Source organism: Macrobrachium rosenbergii, chromosome 30, assembly GCF_040412425.1.
Source record: "Macrobrachium rosenbergii isolate ZJJX-2024 chromosome 30, ASM4041242v1, whole genome shotgun sequence".
NCBI lineage: Eukaryota > Metazoa > Arthropoda > Malacostraca > Decapoda > Palaemonidae > Macrobrachium > Macrobrachium rosenbergii.
In genome coordinates, this window is record NC_089770.1 from 7,471,001 (window position 1) to 7,491,000 (window position 20,000).

The 20,000-nt window shown below is 36.5% G+C and overlaps 1 protein-coding gene and 1 long non-coding RNA gene across 2 annotated transcripts in view; one reads left to right on the forward strand and one right to left on the reverse strand.

Annotated features, from left to right (window-relative positions):
- LOC136854980 (uncharacterized) overlaps positions 1-20,000 on the reverse strand; it is a 213,281-nt gene that overhangs the window by 41,888 nt on the left and 151,393 nt on the right. The window lies entirely within an intron of this gene.
- The window catches only part of Gad1 (glutamate decarboxylase), a 115,774-nt gene continuing 99,638 nt past the window's right edge, over positions 3,865-20,000 (forward strand). Inside the window, exon 1 of the mRNA XM_067131650.1 lies at positions 3,865-4,607. Coding sequence (XP_066987751.1) covers positions 4,487-4,607 — 121 coding nt within the window. The 5' untranslated portion in view covers positions 3,865-4,486. The remainder of the gene's footprint in view (positions 4,608-20,000) is intronic.

Sequence of the window (20,000 nt, forward strand, 5' to 3'; positions counted from 1 at the left end):
CCGTGAGGTGGAATAAATTCTCACATTATTCTCGATGGTGGAATATTCCATATACCGTCGAAAAGACTATACGTAAACCCTACATTTAACATTATAGCTTCTGGAGGAATGGGGTTCCATCTCGGAAAGTAATGGGAGGGGGTTGGTCCCATTGTCCTACCCAACCTTTAGAAATTCTACTACACCAATTGTATATGTGAGTTTTGGGACCTCTCTTATATATATTTTTTTTTGGGGAGGCTTCATTTAACCCAAAAAGCGTTCGTTTATATATTCTCATAATTTATGGACTGTTTGAGGAAGCGTGGAAGGAGGAAGTGTCGATATGTTTGAAGCAAGAGCCTGGGTGGGGGAGGGGGAGAAGGGAGGGGTTTAATATTTGGAAATTGGCATTCTGGAAATTAGCGTGGAAGTTGAAAAACGTTTCAGATAAATTTGCTTAAGGTTTGGATGTATGCATTTGTGTGTGTGTATATGTATATGTATATATATATATATACACACATATATATATAACTTAATCAGACTCCTCTGATACATATCAAATTTCCAAACACAAAACACAAATACAATCGGAATTGACAGGAAACAAACAAATAAAGATAAAACCCAAAAACATCATTTACTTATGTTTCTTTTAAATCCTGCTCTCACCAGACAGAAAGGAATACTGGATCCATTTTCTTATTCGAAAAAATACGAAGAAAAGAGGAACAGAAGAGATAAAAAGGAGGGGGAAGAGGAAATTCGCGAATATTTCTTTCAACCTGAGAGCACCTGATCCCCGACAGAATTTGGAGAATACTTTTATGGGTCAGGCATTGCCAAGATATTTTTTGGACGGTTTATATTATATATATATATATATATATAAATATATATATATATATATATATATATATATATATATATATATATATATATATATATATATATATATATATATATATATATATATACATATACATACACATATATATATATATATATATACATATATAACATTACTAAAAGGACCTCATTCAAACTGGATGGTATCTAATGGAGTATTTATTCAGATTGTACGGATACTTGATAATGTGGACTGTTTGTCTAAGAAAGCTTGTAACTTTTTCTGAATGAATACTCCATTAGATACCATCCAGTTTGAATGAGTTCCTTTTAGAAATTCTACTAACGCACAGAACAATTGTATATGTGATAGTTAATATATATACATATATATATATACGTATATATATATATATATATATATATATATATATATATATATTTATATATATATATATATATATATATATATATATATATATATATATATATATATATATATATATATATATATATATATATATATATATATATATATACACACACATATACACACACATGTACGCTTGGCTCTACATTGTATATAAAATTCATATATATATATATATATATATATATATATATATATGACAAGAATAAACAAGAGCCTGGTCAGTGAATGATAAAACAAAAAGAATACAAATTATATAACATGACTTTATAATTGTAGGTATGAATGAATGTCTCCATCGAGACTTACCGCTTATGGTGTGCGTGCACCCTACTAAGAGAAGGCGGAACCCTTGCTGACAACCCCTCCGCCCTCGCTTTCTCTCCAGACGAATATTTATGCAAGTGGAAACAATTTTACGAAACCATCTACGCGAGAAAACTGTAAATTAGAGAAATCAAAGAGAAAATATCTCAGTGACAGAATTTAAATGAAGGCGGGAAATGAAAGTTCAAACTTATTTTGAATGGACGAAAGAATCATATAATGTGTATATATATATATATATATATATATATATATATATATATATATATATATATATATATATGTATATATATATATATATATATATATTATACAGTATATATATATATATATATATATATATATATATATATATATATATATATATATATATATATATATATATAAATATATATATATATATATATATATATATATATATATGTATACATATATTATATACATATAACTATATATATGTATATATATATATATATACATATATATATATATATATATATATATATATATATATATATATATATATATACATATATATATATATATATATATATATATATATATATATATATATATATATATATATATATATAAATGTGGGCAAATGTATTCAGCCTTACTGCGTGCCTTTACTTGCTTGCAAAACAAATCACTCATATTTATGCTGCATAATCTTAGTCTGAATATATCTTGTCAGAAACACTCATTCACAAACTTCCGCATCCATCCACATTCTGCTTATCTGACTTAACAGCAAGAGGACACCTGTGTTCCTGAATGAAGCATCACACACACACACACACACACACACACACACACACACACATATATATATATATATATATATATATATATATATATATATATATATATATATATATATATATATATATATATATATTACAATCTCTGTGAGCACTTATATAACGCACAGAGCCAGGCAGCGCGCTTCAAATTCTATGAATGAATTCCATGACGCACTGATCAAATAATACACATATGCTAGATTCATTCCTAACGAAATACATACATGCATATTTACATGTATACGTACATGTACACACACACATGTTGTGTATGAATATGAAACCTGACAATTTTCAGAACTGCAAATTTGTATTATTATATATCCCTTGATTTATTGCTTGAGGAACAATGAGAGCAAGTTATACATACGTACACACAAACATACATATTTATACATATATATACTTATATACATACATACATACGCCTCTCTTGTATAAGAATATGATAGGTATGACATATCAAAGACGCGAAAATACAATTAAGCACATTTACGAACCACTGCACCGAACTACTCCAAAGTGAGAGAGAGACAGAGTGTATGAGTGTTCGTGGCTTTTGTGTTTCCATTGATAAATTTAACGGGTCTGTGAAGTACTGCATTGTCGACGTACGTCCGTGCCTCTGACGCAAGTCGTGACGCACCCGTGACGTCGTAGGAGGAGGAGGAGGAGAGGAGGAGGAGGAGGAGGAGGAGGAGGAGGAGGAGGAGGAGGAAGGAAGTGGGTTGCAAAAGTCTTACCTAACCCCTTTCCGTGACGTCACTGGACGTCCTGTTTCTACGCATAAGCTTTGTGCAAGGATCGATAGTTTAATATCTCCTGGAACCCCTTCCCCTCAAACCACGCTCCCCGCCCCGAGCAATGCGAGAAGCCAAACTGGACCCTGTCGACGATAATCCTTAAAGATCAGATTCCCGTGCTCCTTTGAAGGATTCTTCCAACCCACCCCCTCCAAACTCCTCCTTCCCTCTCTCGCCCCAAAATCGTCCCCTATCCCTAAATCTGGCCCTATCCCTACCCATCGTGACTTTCTCTTTCTTTCTCTCCCTCTCTCTCTCTCTTTCTCTTTCTCTTTCTCTCTCTTTCGACTCCGAAATCCCTGATCAGGACGTGGCGACAGAAATGGGGGGTTTTGTAAGGTCGGGGAGCGAGGGGGGCTGGCGCTCCCCGCCGTGACATAACAAACTCTAACCCCGCCCCCTCCTCCGCGATTGGTCGGCACCGAACGAGGGCGCGCCGTTCCCCTGAAGGCATCGCCACGGGAGACGGGGGGCCGGTTGTGTGCAGATCACCAGGGCGCACGAATTTCCCGCCCCCCGATCGGAGGGGGCCGGTCATTGGCGGCTCCCCTTCAGGAGGTGGGTCGGAAGCGGCCGCCGAAAAGGGAGACGCGCGGCGATTGGTCGGCCTCCCGCGGCGCTCCCCATCAGGATTGATTAGCGGCGAAGATGGACGTTTTGTCAGCGGAGGGCGGCGTGGAGTCGGCGAGACGTCATCCACGCGTACGCGCGCCTCCTCCTTCGTGTACGGCTGGTCGCTTCTGCGAGAGTGAACGAGAGGGAAGGGAGAGAAAAAGGGCGCCACGGGAGAAGAAGACCCGCCACTGCGTTGACCTATTTCCTATTTCATCGTCATCTCCTCCTCCTCCTCCTCCTAGGCCTAGGCCTAGTAGTCCTCCTACCTCCCTTTTTCCCGAAGGGCGTCCCACGCGCGCTGCAGCATTAACTCCGCGACCACGGCTTTCTCTTCCCCATCCCTGGATTCCAACCGGCGCAGAAGAGGACGGACAGCCAGCCCTCGCCTCCCGTGCAAGGAAGAGAGAGCGAAAACAGCAGTAGCAGCAGGAGGAGGAAAAGCAGCAGCAGCAGCAGCAGCAGAAGCAGTCAAATCCTACCCTCCCCTCCTCCCCCCGCGGCCTCAATTCATTGTTGGTGCCGGTCTGTCCCGCGACCCACCTCCTCCTCCTCCTCCCTCCTCCCTCGATCTCCTCCTCCTCCTCCCACGCAAAAGCCGGCAGGACCGCCCCCTTTCGCTCTCCGTCGGACGCCCACCTCGGTCGAATTTAACCCCTGGGAACTTTCCCGGCATCATGGACAATCGCTGCTGCACCGCCATGGCCTCAACCGCTTCCCCCTGCCTCTCGCCCGCTCACAGGCCTAAGGATGATGCCGATAGGCCTCCTAGGGATATTGGGACACTCCACTACACAGGTAAAGTCTTCCTTGTGGCCTCTGTTTCGGGCAAAACGGGATTTCACTCTCTGGAAGTCCACTTTGGTCCTCTGAAGGATTCTGGTCTGCTTCCTTCCCCCGTGTAGAAAGTCTAAGACCTGTTCCCCAACCCTTTGTGTCCAACCTCATCTTAAACTATGTCCTCCACTATGTAACCGGTCTATTATCAGGATATTCACTCGTCTATGTATCCATTCTGACTCTGAGACATGTCCTCTGATAATTGACTACATAGGTAAACAACGCCTTTGTTCCCTTGCCACTCAGATTGTTCTCTGGTGTCTCCTATGTATCCAGCCTAACACTAGGATACATCTCATATGTATCCTATATACACCAGGAATCATTAGGAATTATTCTGCCGTATGTATCCATTTCAGCACTGGATCGTGTTCTCTATTAATTTTCAACTTAGTTAATCAGCATCCATGTTAACTGTTCATGTGTATACATCCAAACACGTCGCCTTCCTGGTCCTCAAATTAAGTTAGCCATTTCTGTTCATCTTCTTCTATTTCATCCACGTCTCTTTACCCTCCTTCGTCCCACCATTTCCTAATTTTACTTTCTTTTCACCAGTCAGTCTTGTCTCATTCTCTCCACATGTCCAGAACACCTCAAAGCAACCTGATCTAGTCTTTGACATTTATGATACTTCTTACCGCGTCATCGTATCTAAATATTTCTATTTTTCTAGACACCCACTACTCTACATAGCACATTCACAAAGATTCTAGTTACTTAAACCTTTGTTCTTCATTTGTGCTCAACATCCACACTTCACTTCCATTAAGGAGAGCTGGCTCAACAATCCTTTATACACTTCAATTTTGGTGTCCCTGGACAACCTTCATCGCTTTTGAATCTATACATTTCTCATTCTCTAAACACTAATCACAAGATTTCCAATTACTTAAACCTTTGTTCTTCACGTCAGCTCTGCATCCACACTCCACTTCCATTACGGAGAGTTGGCTCAACAATCTCTTCATACATTCCAAATCTGGCTTCCCTTGACAACCTTCTTTACTTCTGAACCTTCCACAGACTTCCTGCTTCCTGCCTTGCTCTGAATGTTCGGTGATTCACGAAAGCGAACGCACGAAATTTAAAGTCTGAAGCACGAGTTGATGATAATATGCTAGTTATCCTACGAAGGTTAAAGAAAACGAGATTTGCGTCACGACCAGAAGATAGGATTCTCTTCTGGTAAATCATTCTGTGTTGATGATGTAATGGAGTATTTAAAGATCATTACTGTCTCTGAGAAGTGAACACTTATCAGAAGAACCGTTTGAATGACACTTGAGATTTGAATCGAAACAGTTTAAGAAATATGAGAACGCACTTAAGACTCAACCAGTCATCATTTATACTGCTTATAAATAATGTTAGTGTTTATTATTGAGATACTTGAAATGCCACGAGATGAAAATTCTACGACGGGAATTAAATCCTCTTTGATTACGTAGGTTCCAGATATTTATTTGAATTGAATCGTTTCTCAGAATCCCAAAAAAGTTAAGCATAACTTAGTTTAACCAAACCACTGAGCTGATTAACAGCTCTCCTGGAGAGGGCTGGCCCGTAGGACTAGACTTATTTTACGTGGCTAAGAACCAATTGGACCTACAGCTTATTGTGGAATCCGAACCACATTATGACGAGAAATGAATTTCTATCACTAGAAATAAATTCCTCTAATTCTTCACTAAGGAATTAGAACTTTCTTCAAAGGCTATATGATTTTATCAGAAAATTCTGCAGTTTCATTGTATATAACTGAAATTTTTTTTGTTATAAACCCTGAAATTCATGTTATAATACTATAACTTCATGTTACAGTTTCTCATTGGACGGGTCGGTACCGTTCTCGGATAGCCCTCTGCCGGGCCGGCGTTCGATTCTCCGAGTGGCCAATGAAGAATGAGAGAAATTTGTTTCTGGTGATAGAAATTCATTTCTCGTTATAATGCGGTTCGGATTCCACAATAAGCTGTAAGTCCCGTCGCTAGGTAACCAGTTGGTTCTTAGCCACGTAAAATAAATCTAATCCTTCGGGCCAGCCCTAGGAGAGCTGTTAATCAGCTCAGTGGTCTGGTTAAACTAAGGTATACTTAACTTACAGAAACGTAACTTCATCTAGAGAAACGTAACTTTATCTGAAAAAAGTAATTTCTTACATAAACGTCAAGTTTACCTTACAGAACGGCATCTTTATCTTATGAAAAACAATTTATCTTAAAAATCATAACTTTATATCATAAAACTGAACTTTATCATTTAAAACCGCAACTTTATTTCATAAAAATCATTTTCTCTTATAATTTGCAGCTTCTTATAGAACTACAACTTTAACTGAAAATTCTGTAATGATTTCTTACCAAAATGACAACTTTACTTCATAAAACTACTACTTCATCCTAAAATTGTAACTTTACTTTATAAAATTACAACGTTATCTCATTCTCTCCACATGACTGGAACACCTCCACAGACTCTGGTCTAGTCTTTGACGTTTATGCTACAATGAAGCGCTAACTTTATCTAATTAACAGCAACTTTAGCACTTGAATCGTGAGTTTATCTGATGGTGGTCACAAAAAGTCACATTTAACCGCTTCGTTTAGACTTATGCTACCAAAATATTGGTGCCAAGTAGCCAATATCTCTCAACACTTCCGCCAAACTGCGCCAAAACTGACGTAACTCCGGGAACGATTATGCATTGCGATTATTTAACACCAGCCAAAAAAATATGCGAAACGTTAGTTTAGCAGAAGTGGATATTAGAATATTAGTCACCAAGGGCAAAGCTTGGTACCCAGATGCAAAAACGGTACCATTTAATAAGATGAAGTTACAGTTTGTTACGATAAGTGTACCGTTTCTTATGATGACGTTGTAGTTTATAAAATTTGGATTACCTTTTATAAGATTAAACTTTCTACCGTTTTAAACTGAATTGAACTGAGTATAGAATTAGGCCACAGGCCAAGCACTGGGACGTATGAGGTCATTCAGCGTTGAAACGGAAACTGACAGTAAAAGGTTTGAAAGGTGTAACAGGAGGAAAGCCTCAAAGCAGTTGCACTATGAATCAATTGTTGGGAGAGGTTGGAAAGTCAGATGGGAGAAAGAATATGAAAGGAGCTACAGTAAAAGGAACGAAAGGGTTTGCATCCAGGGGCCGAAGGCATGCTGCAAAGAACCTTAATTAATGCCTACAGTGCACCGCATGAGATGCACTGACGGCACTAGGCCCCTGCTCTGGAAGAGGAGTTTACAGTGTATAAGCTGAGTTATAAGATCAGCCTACATATTTAAAAGATAAGAAACCATTTTACAGCTTTTTAAGAAAAATTTAGTTCGATCAAATAAAATCCCACTCTCCCAGACAAATTGTCAGTTCATTTGAATAAAGATACAATACTTTCCCAGGCAAATTGTCAGTTCGTTTTAATAAAGATACAATCTCTTAAGATCCGGAGACAGTTTTATAAGATAAAGTTTCAGTTTTCTGAAATAAAGTTCGTTGTCAAGACTTAGTTCCAGCTAATCTTTATAAATGGTTTCAGTTTTTCAAAGGGAGTTCGTTGTATTTTCACAAACATTTTTATCGTGCCTCGCGTTTTTTTTTTTTTTTGGGGGGCGAAGGTTAAGTGCTCCATAAAGTATCGTTCCTGCTTGCAGCAAGCATTTTAGGATGGAGTTACTAGACCCACACGCCATGCCCTACGGATGTTTAAGGATGTTAAAGTGCAAAATATAAGTGAAAATAATTTTCAGTTTTGTTAAACAGGTACTTGACCGGATGTAATTTCTTTTGAATCAAAGCCGGATGTAATTTCTTTTGAATCAGAAGAATGTCCATTGAGTTTTCACCTCTACAGACTTGCAACTGAAAACCAGATGGATGAACGAGTGGATGATTTCGATGGCTGTATCCAAGGCATTGCAACAGAGAAATAGGGATCCTTTTACTTGCTGGATGGATGAACGGGTGGATGATATCTATGGCTACATCCAAGGCATTGCAACTGAGATATAGGGATCCTTTTACTTGCTGGTTGGATGAACGGGTGGATGATATCTATGACTACATCCAAGGCATTGCAACAGAGAAATAGGGATCCTTTTACTTGTTGGATGAACGGACGGATGAACGGGTGGATGATATGACTACGTCCAAGGCATTGCAACAGAGAAATGGGGATCCTTTTGCTTGCTGGATGAACGGATGGATGAACATGGGGCATTGGATAGGGATCTTTTTACTTGTTGGCTACGTCAAGGCATTGCAACAGAAATATGAATCCTTTTACTTGCTGGATGAACGGATGGATGAACGGGTGGATGATATCTATGGCTACATCCAAGGCATTGCAACAGAGTAATAGGGATCCTTTTAATTGTTGGATGAACTGATGGATGAATGGGTGGATGATATCTACGGCTACATCCAAGGCACTGATGCCGAGATATAGGACTCTTTGTGTCGATAAGGATGTCCGATTTATCACTTTTTCAAAGGACGCGAATGCATCTTCAGTGCTCTAGGATATACAAAGGACACCCACCTTCGTTTTCAAGGACAGGAATCCTTCCTATCAAAGACATTCTCGAACAAGAGACTTTATCTAGAAGGACACACCAAGAACAGGACGTTCCTTCAGGATACCGCTTGTAGGATTCTTACACTGAACTCTCTTTATTTGCCAGGTTTGAATAAGTGCATATCGCGGGCATAAGCGACCATCTGATAAAACCTTACATATACGTTTAGGAATACGATAGCCTTAATATCCTTGAGGATTAGCTCTAGGATGGAATTTTTTTGGACACCAGCTTTAATTCTGTGTAGGATGAACTAGAAGGAAATGTCTCTAGGATGAACGCCAGTTTAAGAACACAGGATTTTCAAGGATACTGGCGGTAATGCATTGTCTTAATATGATTCAGAATCATATGAATGATATTATCTAATCTGCTGATTACATCATATTCTCTAGGACGGTTAAACATTCTAGAATAGGCGACATTTCTAGAATACTTGGCGTCAATGTAGAGGAATAAAAATTGTTTGGAATATTATCTAATGCACTAAGAATGGTATATTCTCTAGAGCAGCAAGGCTAGAATGCATTTTCTAGAATACCGAATAGCTTCTAGATTGCAAAGGTCTTCAAGATTAGTCACGCGGATAATTTTTTTTTTTTTTAGATATATTCATCAGTTTATCCAACGTAGGATAACTGTGACTTATTCCTTCTCAGTCTCCTGATAACTTGAAAAAAAATATTTTTGGATTCTTTTCTAATCCTAAATATCCTTTCAGGGTACTTGAATGCTTTCTACCCCAAACATCTCATTTTAACATTCCACGTAAATCTTTTTTTTTTTTATATATATTCCATATTTATGTGATTTTACCAAGGGCAGAATTTGGTAATGTTTTACATTTATAAGTGGAAAAGGATAATCTAATTCCACTTCTTTGGACAAGAATTATACTTCTAATTCCACTTCACTGGAAGAGAGTCATAATTCTGATTCCACTTCATTGAAAGAGAGTCATAATTCTGATTCCGCTTGTTTGGATTATAGTCATACTTCTAATTCCACTTCTTTGGATAAGAATTATACTTCTAAAATTCCACTTCTTTGGAAGAGAATCATAATTCTGATTCACTTCTTTGGATTATAATCATACTTCTAATTCCACTTCTTTGGATAAGAATTATACTTCTAATTCCATTTCTTTGGATTATAATCATAATTCTGATTCCACGTCTTTGGATTATAATCATACTTCTAATTCCACTTGTTCGGATTATAATCATACTTCTAATTCCACTTCTTTGGACAAGAATTATACTTCTAATTCCATTTCTTTGGATTATAATCATACTTCTAATTCCACTTCTTTGGATAAGAATCATATTACTAATTCCACTTCTTTAGATTATAATCATACCTCTAATTCCACTTCTTCTTTGGAAAAGAATCACATTTCTGATTCCACTTCTTATGATGGGATTTTTGACAGGCAGACAGCTCTCATAATTCAGAAAAAAAGAAGAATGTTTTAATGAGAAGTTCCACACCTTTATTTAAAAAGATTTCATCCTAGAAATTCGGTTAAGCAAAAGTATTCCTTAATTGTGAGTTTCGCTCACTCTTTTATCATTCATTGTTATTAATTTCATTTCTGTGGTTCCTTTACTTTTACCAATACCCTTTTCACTGCGCTGGGTAACTGGAGATATCCTCTACATACACACACACAATATATATATATATATATATATATATATATATATATATATATATATATATATATATATATATATATATATATATGTGTGTGTGTGTGTGTGTGTGTGTGTGCGTGCTCGTGCGAATGGGTGTAGATTATATGCCGAGGACTGACATTCCCGGCGAGCTTTAATTATCAATTAGGTTTACAAAAAAAAAAAAAATCTATGTCTCGCAGATTTAAAATTCTCTCTCTCTCTCTCACCTATTCTTTACACAAGATCAAATAATAAACAAAGAAAAAGAAACACCAACAAATATATTCGCAAAAAAAAAAAAAAAAAACAAAGAATCAAACTGTCAAACCGGTAACACCTAAAGTAGGACAGTAAGTACCACCAGTGCTATTTTCGTCCCGCGTGTGACTACGTCATCATTGTTTCCAAAACATCGACGTGACTAAGTCTGCTCCACGTTTTTCTTTTTTCTTTTTTTTTCTCCTATCTTCACTACTTTCGCTATGGCCATGCTGAACAATAGTATTGTAAACTTATGTAATGGAGTTATGTAACTAATGTTCTAATTTACCTCAGAGTTATTTTCTTTATATATATATTATATATATATATATATATATATATATATATATATATATATATTATACATATTATGTATATATATATACAAGTATATAAAATATATATATATATATATATATATATATATATATATACATATATATATACAGTATGTATAAATATAATATATATATATATATATATATATATATATATATATATATATATATATATATATATATATATATATATATATGTAGATATATATTGTTTCCATGCATACATACATACATTTTCGCCTATGAGGTAAGCAACGGAATATTTCTCAAAATATGATTAATATCGGTAAATAAATTAGCATGATAAACTCCAATCAAGTAATAATTAATATAAGCATTCCTTGCGACAACCAACGATCAGTATATAAAACATTACATGTTGTTTTTGATAATTTATAATAAAATCAGAGGCTATCCGACGCTCTGTTGCACATGGTTATTTAGGGACTAACATTTGCTTGAATAAATTTTCCAATTTATTGGTAAATAAATTATCACCTTTCCATTGGTTGAAAAATTAAGCGACTGATTCGGTCGGTGAAACGTGATGTACTGATTGAGAAGATGTGTGATTGACATAAATAATATGAAAATTTCTACGACTTTGAAAGCATAATTGAATTGATTACTCGAGTTCGGTTACGTAAAAAAAGATAATAGTAAGTAAAACTAATGAATAAAATTAGTATTTTCGAAAATCAAATCAACAGCGATCGATACATATGAATTATTTCCCTATTAGCAATAAGTATTAATAAGCAATTGTCTAAATCATAATATAACGATAACAATTACCGCAATTGCGCCGGCTTTGTCCGTCCGTCCGCACTTTATACTAACCGCACTTTTTCTGTCCACCCTCAGATCTTAAAAACTACTGAGGCTAGAGGGCTGCAAATTGGTACGTTGATCATCCACACTCCAGTCATCAAACATACCAAATTGCAGCCCTCTAGCCTCTGTAGTTCTTATTTTATTTAAGGTTGAAGTTAGCCATGATCGCGCTTCTGGCAACGATATAGGATAGGCCACCATCGGGACGTGATTAAAGTTTCATGGGCCGTGGCTCATAAAGCATTATACCGAGACCACCGAAAGACAGATTTATTTTCGGTGGCCTTGATTATACGCTGTAGCGGCTGTTTAGAAAACTCGATTGCGCCGAAGAACTTCGGCGCATTTTTTATTTGTTTTATTTTGCAATTACACATTTTTTTTAATATTTTACAAATGTACGAATCTGGAACGTCGGGTCCTTTTTAATCTCGGAATAAGATGAAAAATTCAGCTTCAATATTTATTTTGCGACTCTTGAATAAAAAAGATTAATTAAAAAGGTTATATAATTTGTTTTTAATACAAAAAATTGGCTAGTTTTCCTTGCAATTATAAATATAAGATAGATCAGATTGATTTTCTCTCACAAAAAATTCAAAGATACGATTGCTTTTATTTTATATATAAAAAATAATAGATCAACATATTTTCATTTTACAACTATAAAATACAAAGGTCATCTTGTTCTTATTTTTTATAATTATACAGTTAAAAGATAATTAAAATATAATTATACAGTTAAAAGATACATCCCTATATGTATGTATATATAGGTATAATATATATATATATATATATATATATATATATATATATATATATATATATATATAAATATATATATACATATACATATACACATACACACATTATACACACACATATACATACATATATATATATATATATATATATATATATATATATATATATATATATATATATATATATATATATAAGTAATCTACCTTATAACCTTCCTATTAGATACAATTGGGACCAAATGATGTCTCACGTTCGGTAGGCTATAGATCAGGAGGACGCATGGATGATGTCGGATACAGTTCTCTAAGCACCTGCTTACCATCATTTTTGTAAATGGATCAAGGAACATCCCCGGAATGGAGTCGTTTCCTGAAAGTCTAATTTCTTCATTGACACAACTGACGATATTTTCTGTCACGCTCGAGAAGAGAGAAAGGCGTGTTCTGAATTCAGATGGGCTTATCGAAAGGGATTATTTATGATTTTCGTTTGTTTTGTGTTGTGTGTACACACATACACATATATACTGTGTAAATATATGTATATATAAATATGTGTATGTTTGTGTACACACATAAACATATATATATATATATACACTGTATATATATATATATATATATATATATATATATATATATATATATATATGTATGTATGTGTGTGTGTGTGTGTGTGTGTATGTATACTAGAAACTACAAATGTTGTTTAATACCAAATTCACGCTACCTCGGGAATAAGTGAATTTGATATTAAACAACATTTGTAGTTTCATGAATGTATATAAATCACGGTGTGATAAAAACTTCATATATATGTATGTGTGTGTATGTGTTTGTTTGTACACATACACATACACTATGTATATATGTATATATACGTATATATATACATTACACATCTGTGTGTATGCGTGGGTGTGTGTACGCACAAACAACCACACAAACAAATGAAAATCATAAATAATTCCCTTTCGATGAGGCCATCTGAATTCAGAGCACGTCTTCTTCTCTTTTCGAGCGTGACAGAACATATGGTCAGTTGTGTCACTGAAGAAACTGACTTTCAAGAAACGACTCCATTCTGTTGAGTTCCTTGACCCATTTACAATAATGATGATAAGCGGGTGCTTAGAGAATTGTATCCGACATAATCCATGCGTCCTCCTGATCTATAGCTTGCTGAACGTGAGATATCATTCAGGTCCAATTGTATCTAAAAGGAAGGGTATTTGGTAGGTTACTTGTGTATAGGATATATATATATATATATATATATATATATATATATATATATATATATATATATATATATATATATACATATGATTATTATCACTTTTGTACGTGATTCATTTCTCACACATTATTACAGGTGAAAAATAAAGACAGGGTGTAGGTCTGACCGGTTTCGACTTTATATCAAGCCATTTACACTCTGTATCAGTCCTTCGTCAATGGCTTGGAAATAAAGTCGAAACCGGTCAGGACCTTCACCCTAAATCTCTTATTTTTCACCTGTGGCAATGTGTGAATATATATATATATATATATATATATATATATATATATATATATATATATATATATATATATATATTATATATATATACATATATACATATATCCATGTATATATATTACTTATACACAGAACTCAGTTTCTCTCCACCAGTATTCATTGTCCTGGGGACCAATATTGAAAAAAAATTGAAGAATGAAAGAATTAAACCATTGCGAGAATAGACAGGTCTCCAAAAAAAACCTGAGAGATTTTCTCTTTCTTCCATCTTACCTTCCTCAAAACCTCTCCTAACAACTGATTCATAGTGCGATTAATTGAGGTTTTCCTCCTGCTAAACCTCTCAAACCTTTCAACTCTCAATTTCCCTTTCAGCGTTGAATGATTTCTCGGGTCCCAGCGCTTGGCTTCTGGCCTAAATCCTACGTTCTATTCTCTATTCTCTCCGACATGTAGAATTTTGAATTATTAGATAAAGAAAATGAATCTACTGTATAACTCCAGAAGCTACTTCGATAATGCATAAATCCCTTGCAAGCCGGAGTAACTGCCATACCGGTTACATTATCTCCAAGGAAATTGTTCACTGTACAGCAATGAAGACTATAGCTCACTATACCGTGACTAAAACTATACGATTCACTCAAATAGCAAATTGGAATGACATAATGTCATCCACGCCGTATTACTAAGTGATAAGTTGCCAGAAATCTCCATATTTTCCTAAATAGGTGAGGAGAAAGAGATTATCAGCAAAGAATGCGAGAAATCTCCATATTATATTAACTAGGTAAGGCATAAAGATATTACCAATAAAGGTTGCCAGAAATCTCCACATTTTCCTAAATAGGTAATGCAGAAAGATATTACCAGTAAAAGGTGCCAGAAATCTCCATAATTTCCTAAATAGGTAATGCAGAGAGATTACCAGGAAAAGTTTGCCAAAAATCTCCATATCATATTAAATAGGTAAGGCACCATGAGATGCCAGCAAAGGTTGCCAAAAATCGCCATATTTTACTAAATAGGTGAAGCAGAAAGAGATTACCAGCAGAAGGTTGCCAAAAATTGCCATATTTTACCAAATAGGTAAGGCAAAAAGAGATTACCAGCAAAGTTGGCAGAAATCTCCATATTTTACAAAAAAAAAGGTAAATCTACATTTTTTAGGTAATGCAGAGAGATTATCTATAAAAAAACTTTCAACTACTCAAAATAAATTCGTTTTTAAAAATTAAAAAGAAATAATTCAAGAGACCGCACAGTTTCATTTTGAAAAACATTTGGCTGCAATTTGTAAAAGACTGAATTAGCAGTTTTCAAAGCCTACGTGTACCAGCCTGACTCTGACTTCGTGGACGTGTTTGTGTGTGTGTGTGTGTATGTGTATGTGTGTGTGCGTGAGGGCGCACACGCGCGCATGGGCGTGCATAAGAGGGGAGAGGGAACTTAGTCACCAACAAGCTGACACAATACAATATAGATCAATGCCACCCTCTCTCCAGCGAGACGAATTCCTATACCCGAATATTAAGGGACCTTAGAGTGATGTATTCTCTCTCTCTCTCTCTCTCTCTCTCTCTCTCTCTCTCTCTCTCTCAGGTTATATAAGGAATGCGCCTATAAACAGGTATGTTGTGTTTCTCTGTAAACCGTATCTGATTTGTTTTACAGAGAGAGAGAGAGAGAGAACGACCAAATTTATATTAACGCCTGTGAAACATTGGGGGGGGGGGAACAATGCGCTGTGACGTCACGTGACGTATGTTGATGACGCCAGTGGAGCGAAAACAATTCGTTAAGGAAATTCTCAAACGGCAGAAGACAATGAGAGTTAACTCTCTGGTTCCTGTGCTGAATAGAAGTTATTTATTTTATTTTATTTTATTTTATTTTATTTTATTTTATTCACTACAGACATTATTTTTCATTTTTTTCTTTGCTAAGAAGAATAAAAAATGCAAGGGGAAAACGACAATAAAAAGAATGTGTAGAAAGACGAAGAAAATGTATACATATAAGCATACATACATATATATGTATATTTCTATATGTATATATGGGTTGGAGAGATACGGAGCTTACATTGCTTTCACCGTCATTAGATCTGGACCTGTGGCTACGCCAAAGATGAAAGCTCCTCTCCTCTCTCTCTCTCTCTCTCTCTCTCTCTCTCTCTCTCTCTCTCTCTCTCTCTAATCAGTTCAGTGTCTGAAAACAATAATATCTCAACATCGGAATTAGGTCGGCGTCTACGTGACTCAGAATCTGCTACATCAACCCTAATCTCTCTTGGAAGGTCAGGAACCTGTTTGTAAACACTGACGTCAACTTTGCCACTTCTTTGTGAAGATGTCATTTGTGCTGGTGTCACAAATGTATTTTTAGATCTTCACGTCTTTGGATGCTTATATATTTCACCTCGTTCAGATTATATGGTCTATGCTTCCTGTTTCCAATGCCTCTTATTTTGCTTGGCACTTAACTACGACTAGGCCTAGCCTTCGGAGTCTTATAGCCTATGTTGCTTGGTTCTTAACTACGACTAGGCCTAGCCTTCGGAGTCTTATAGCCTATGTTGCTTGGTTCTTAACTACGACTAGGCCTATCCTTCAGTCTCATAGGCTATGTTGCTTGATACTTAACTACGACTAGGCCTAGCCTTCAGAGTCTTTTAACCCATGTTGCTTGATACTTAACTACGACTAGGCATAGCCTTCAAAGTCTTTTAACCCATGTTGCTTGATACTTAACTACGACTAGGCCTAGCCTTCAGAGTCTTATGGGCTATGTTGCTGGATACTTAACTACCACTAGGTCTAGCCTTCAGAGTCTTTTAACCCATGTTGCTTGATACTTAACTACGACTAGGCATAGCCTTCAAAGTCTTTTAACCCATGTTGCTTGATACTTAACTACGACTAGGCCTAGCCTTCAAAGTCTCACAGCATATGTTGCTTGCTGTTTGATTAAGACTAGGCCTGATCCTCAAAGTCTTATAGCCTATGATGCTTGATACTTAACTACGACTAGGCATATCCTTCAGTCTCATATCCTATGTTGCTTGACACTTAACTACCACTAGGCCTAACCTTATGTAGTTATATGTGTGTACATATGTGTATGTATACTGTATATAGATTATAATGTATTTATATGTATATATATATATATATATGTATCTATGTACGTATATCGTATATAGGTTAGAAAATACGTGTTGTATGAAAACGAGGAATAAAAAAAATCAGAGAGACGAAGAAGGAATGCTAAGACAGCTGCACTCTAGACCGACCGGAGGCCGTCGGCCAAACCTCCTTCGGCCATTCCGTAAACAATCTGCTCTCGACATATCGCTCCCGATCTGTCTTCCTTTGAGATGTGGCGTTTCGAGTCGATTCTCATCACGACATGTTGAGGGAAAGCGACTACCAAACCGACCTCAGATTTAGGGAGGGAGGACCACCACTTCCCCCCCCCTACCCGTCCACAAAGGGGGGGAGGGTGTATACCGCCGGATTATTGACGGGAAGGAATATCAAATCGGAAGAATGGGGAAATCGGGGGCGCGAGTGATAACAAAAAAAAAAAAGTCAAGTCGACCCCACACCGATATTGACGGAATTTCAATTACAGTTTAGGGCCAAGAGGGAGCGATGGGGTGAAGAAGGGACGCGAGAGGAGGAGGAGGAGGAGGAGGAGGAGGAGGAGGAGGAGGAGGAGGAGGAGGAGGAGGAGGGAGGAGGAGGAGGAGGAGGAGGAGATACGTTCGGTTCGTGGTGGGTTTTTAGAACGACCGGTCGCGCTGTTTGTTTATTTTTGTTTGGGGATTACTTGTACCATGCATGTCTTCTGAGAAAGAAGCAGACAGGTTCTGTTCGTGGTTAGTTCCAACCACATCTTCGTTTGAATGCTAGTTTGTTTTCGTTTGTCCCAGAGTTACAGATTGCTTAAAAGATACATGACTAAGATTTAGTCTTTGCATCACTCTTCGAGATAGTGGGGATAAATGTCATTATTATTCAATAGGATATAGTACAGAGAAAAATAAAAAAAATAATAAAAGACAGACACATAAACGAAGAGATAATTATATAAATACCTACAAATATCTTTCGGTACGCAGTAGACTTCCCTGATTTCTACAGTAGCCAGAGTAGACCACATAGACCTAATAACCAAACAAGTGATAAACCAGTATTGAACCCCAAACTCCAACTAAGTACTTTTAGGTCGATATATTTCCACTTTAGGGAATAATGAATAAGTTGACTTCAATTCCAACTTCTAAAAGTCTAACGTTAAATTTTATAGATAAACTTCAGGTAACGGGTGAAGTGCACTGGGCAAAATATGTCAAGAAAAAAATTACTATCTGCAACTTCCAAAACGGTTTCCGTTCTGCTGAAGATCTTAAGAGCCCGTGCCAGCACAAGGTTGGCTGAATCTCAGTGGTACAAAACGGTACCTTACGTTAACTCATTTATTACTAACTGGCAACCCTACTAGTAGATTTATGGATAATTTATTCAGATATTAATAGCAGAAAATTTATCTATGTATCAAGATAAGTTAAATAACAGAAATGGAATGGAATGTAGAGTTTAGGCCAAAGGCCAAGCATTGGAACCTATGAGGTCATTCAGCGCTGGAAGAAAAATTGAGAGTAAAAAGGTTTGAGAGGTGTAACAGGAGGAAAACCTCGCAGTTGCTACTATGAAACAATTGTTGAGAGCAGGTTGGGGAAAGTGAGTTGGAAGAAAGCGAATATGAAAGGAGGTACAGTCAAAGGAATGGAAGGGGTTGCTGGGTCACTTTGTGACCGAGGTCACAATGGGGTCACCCCACCCCTCGGGAAAACAAGTGAAAGTGAGATATACAGGTGATCTATGGCCCAGGGGGTAATGCTGAAAATTTCAATTTAAATTATCCAAAACTTTTTACAAATCCTTCAAAGTAACAAAAATCCTGTCCTGAAAATTTGGATATCCAATGCCTGAATTTCAGCGCAATCCCGGATTTTGAATAAAATCCTCAATTTCTGCGCAATGCCGGAATGTGAAAAGAAAAGCTCCATTTCTGCGCAATCCCTGAAACTGAATAACACCTTCAATCCTGCGCAATCCTGGAATGTGAAAAAAAAAAAACATTCCTACGCAATCCCGGAATGTAAAAAAAAGAAAAGCTCCATTTCTGCGCAGTCCAGGAATGCGAATGAGAAATCCTCTTTTTCTGCGCAATTCAGGAATGTGAAAAAGAAAACCTCCATTTCTGCGCAATCCGGTAATGTGAAAAAGAAATCCTCCATTCCTACGCAATCCCGGAATGTAAATAAGAATTTATCCATCCTGCGC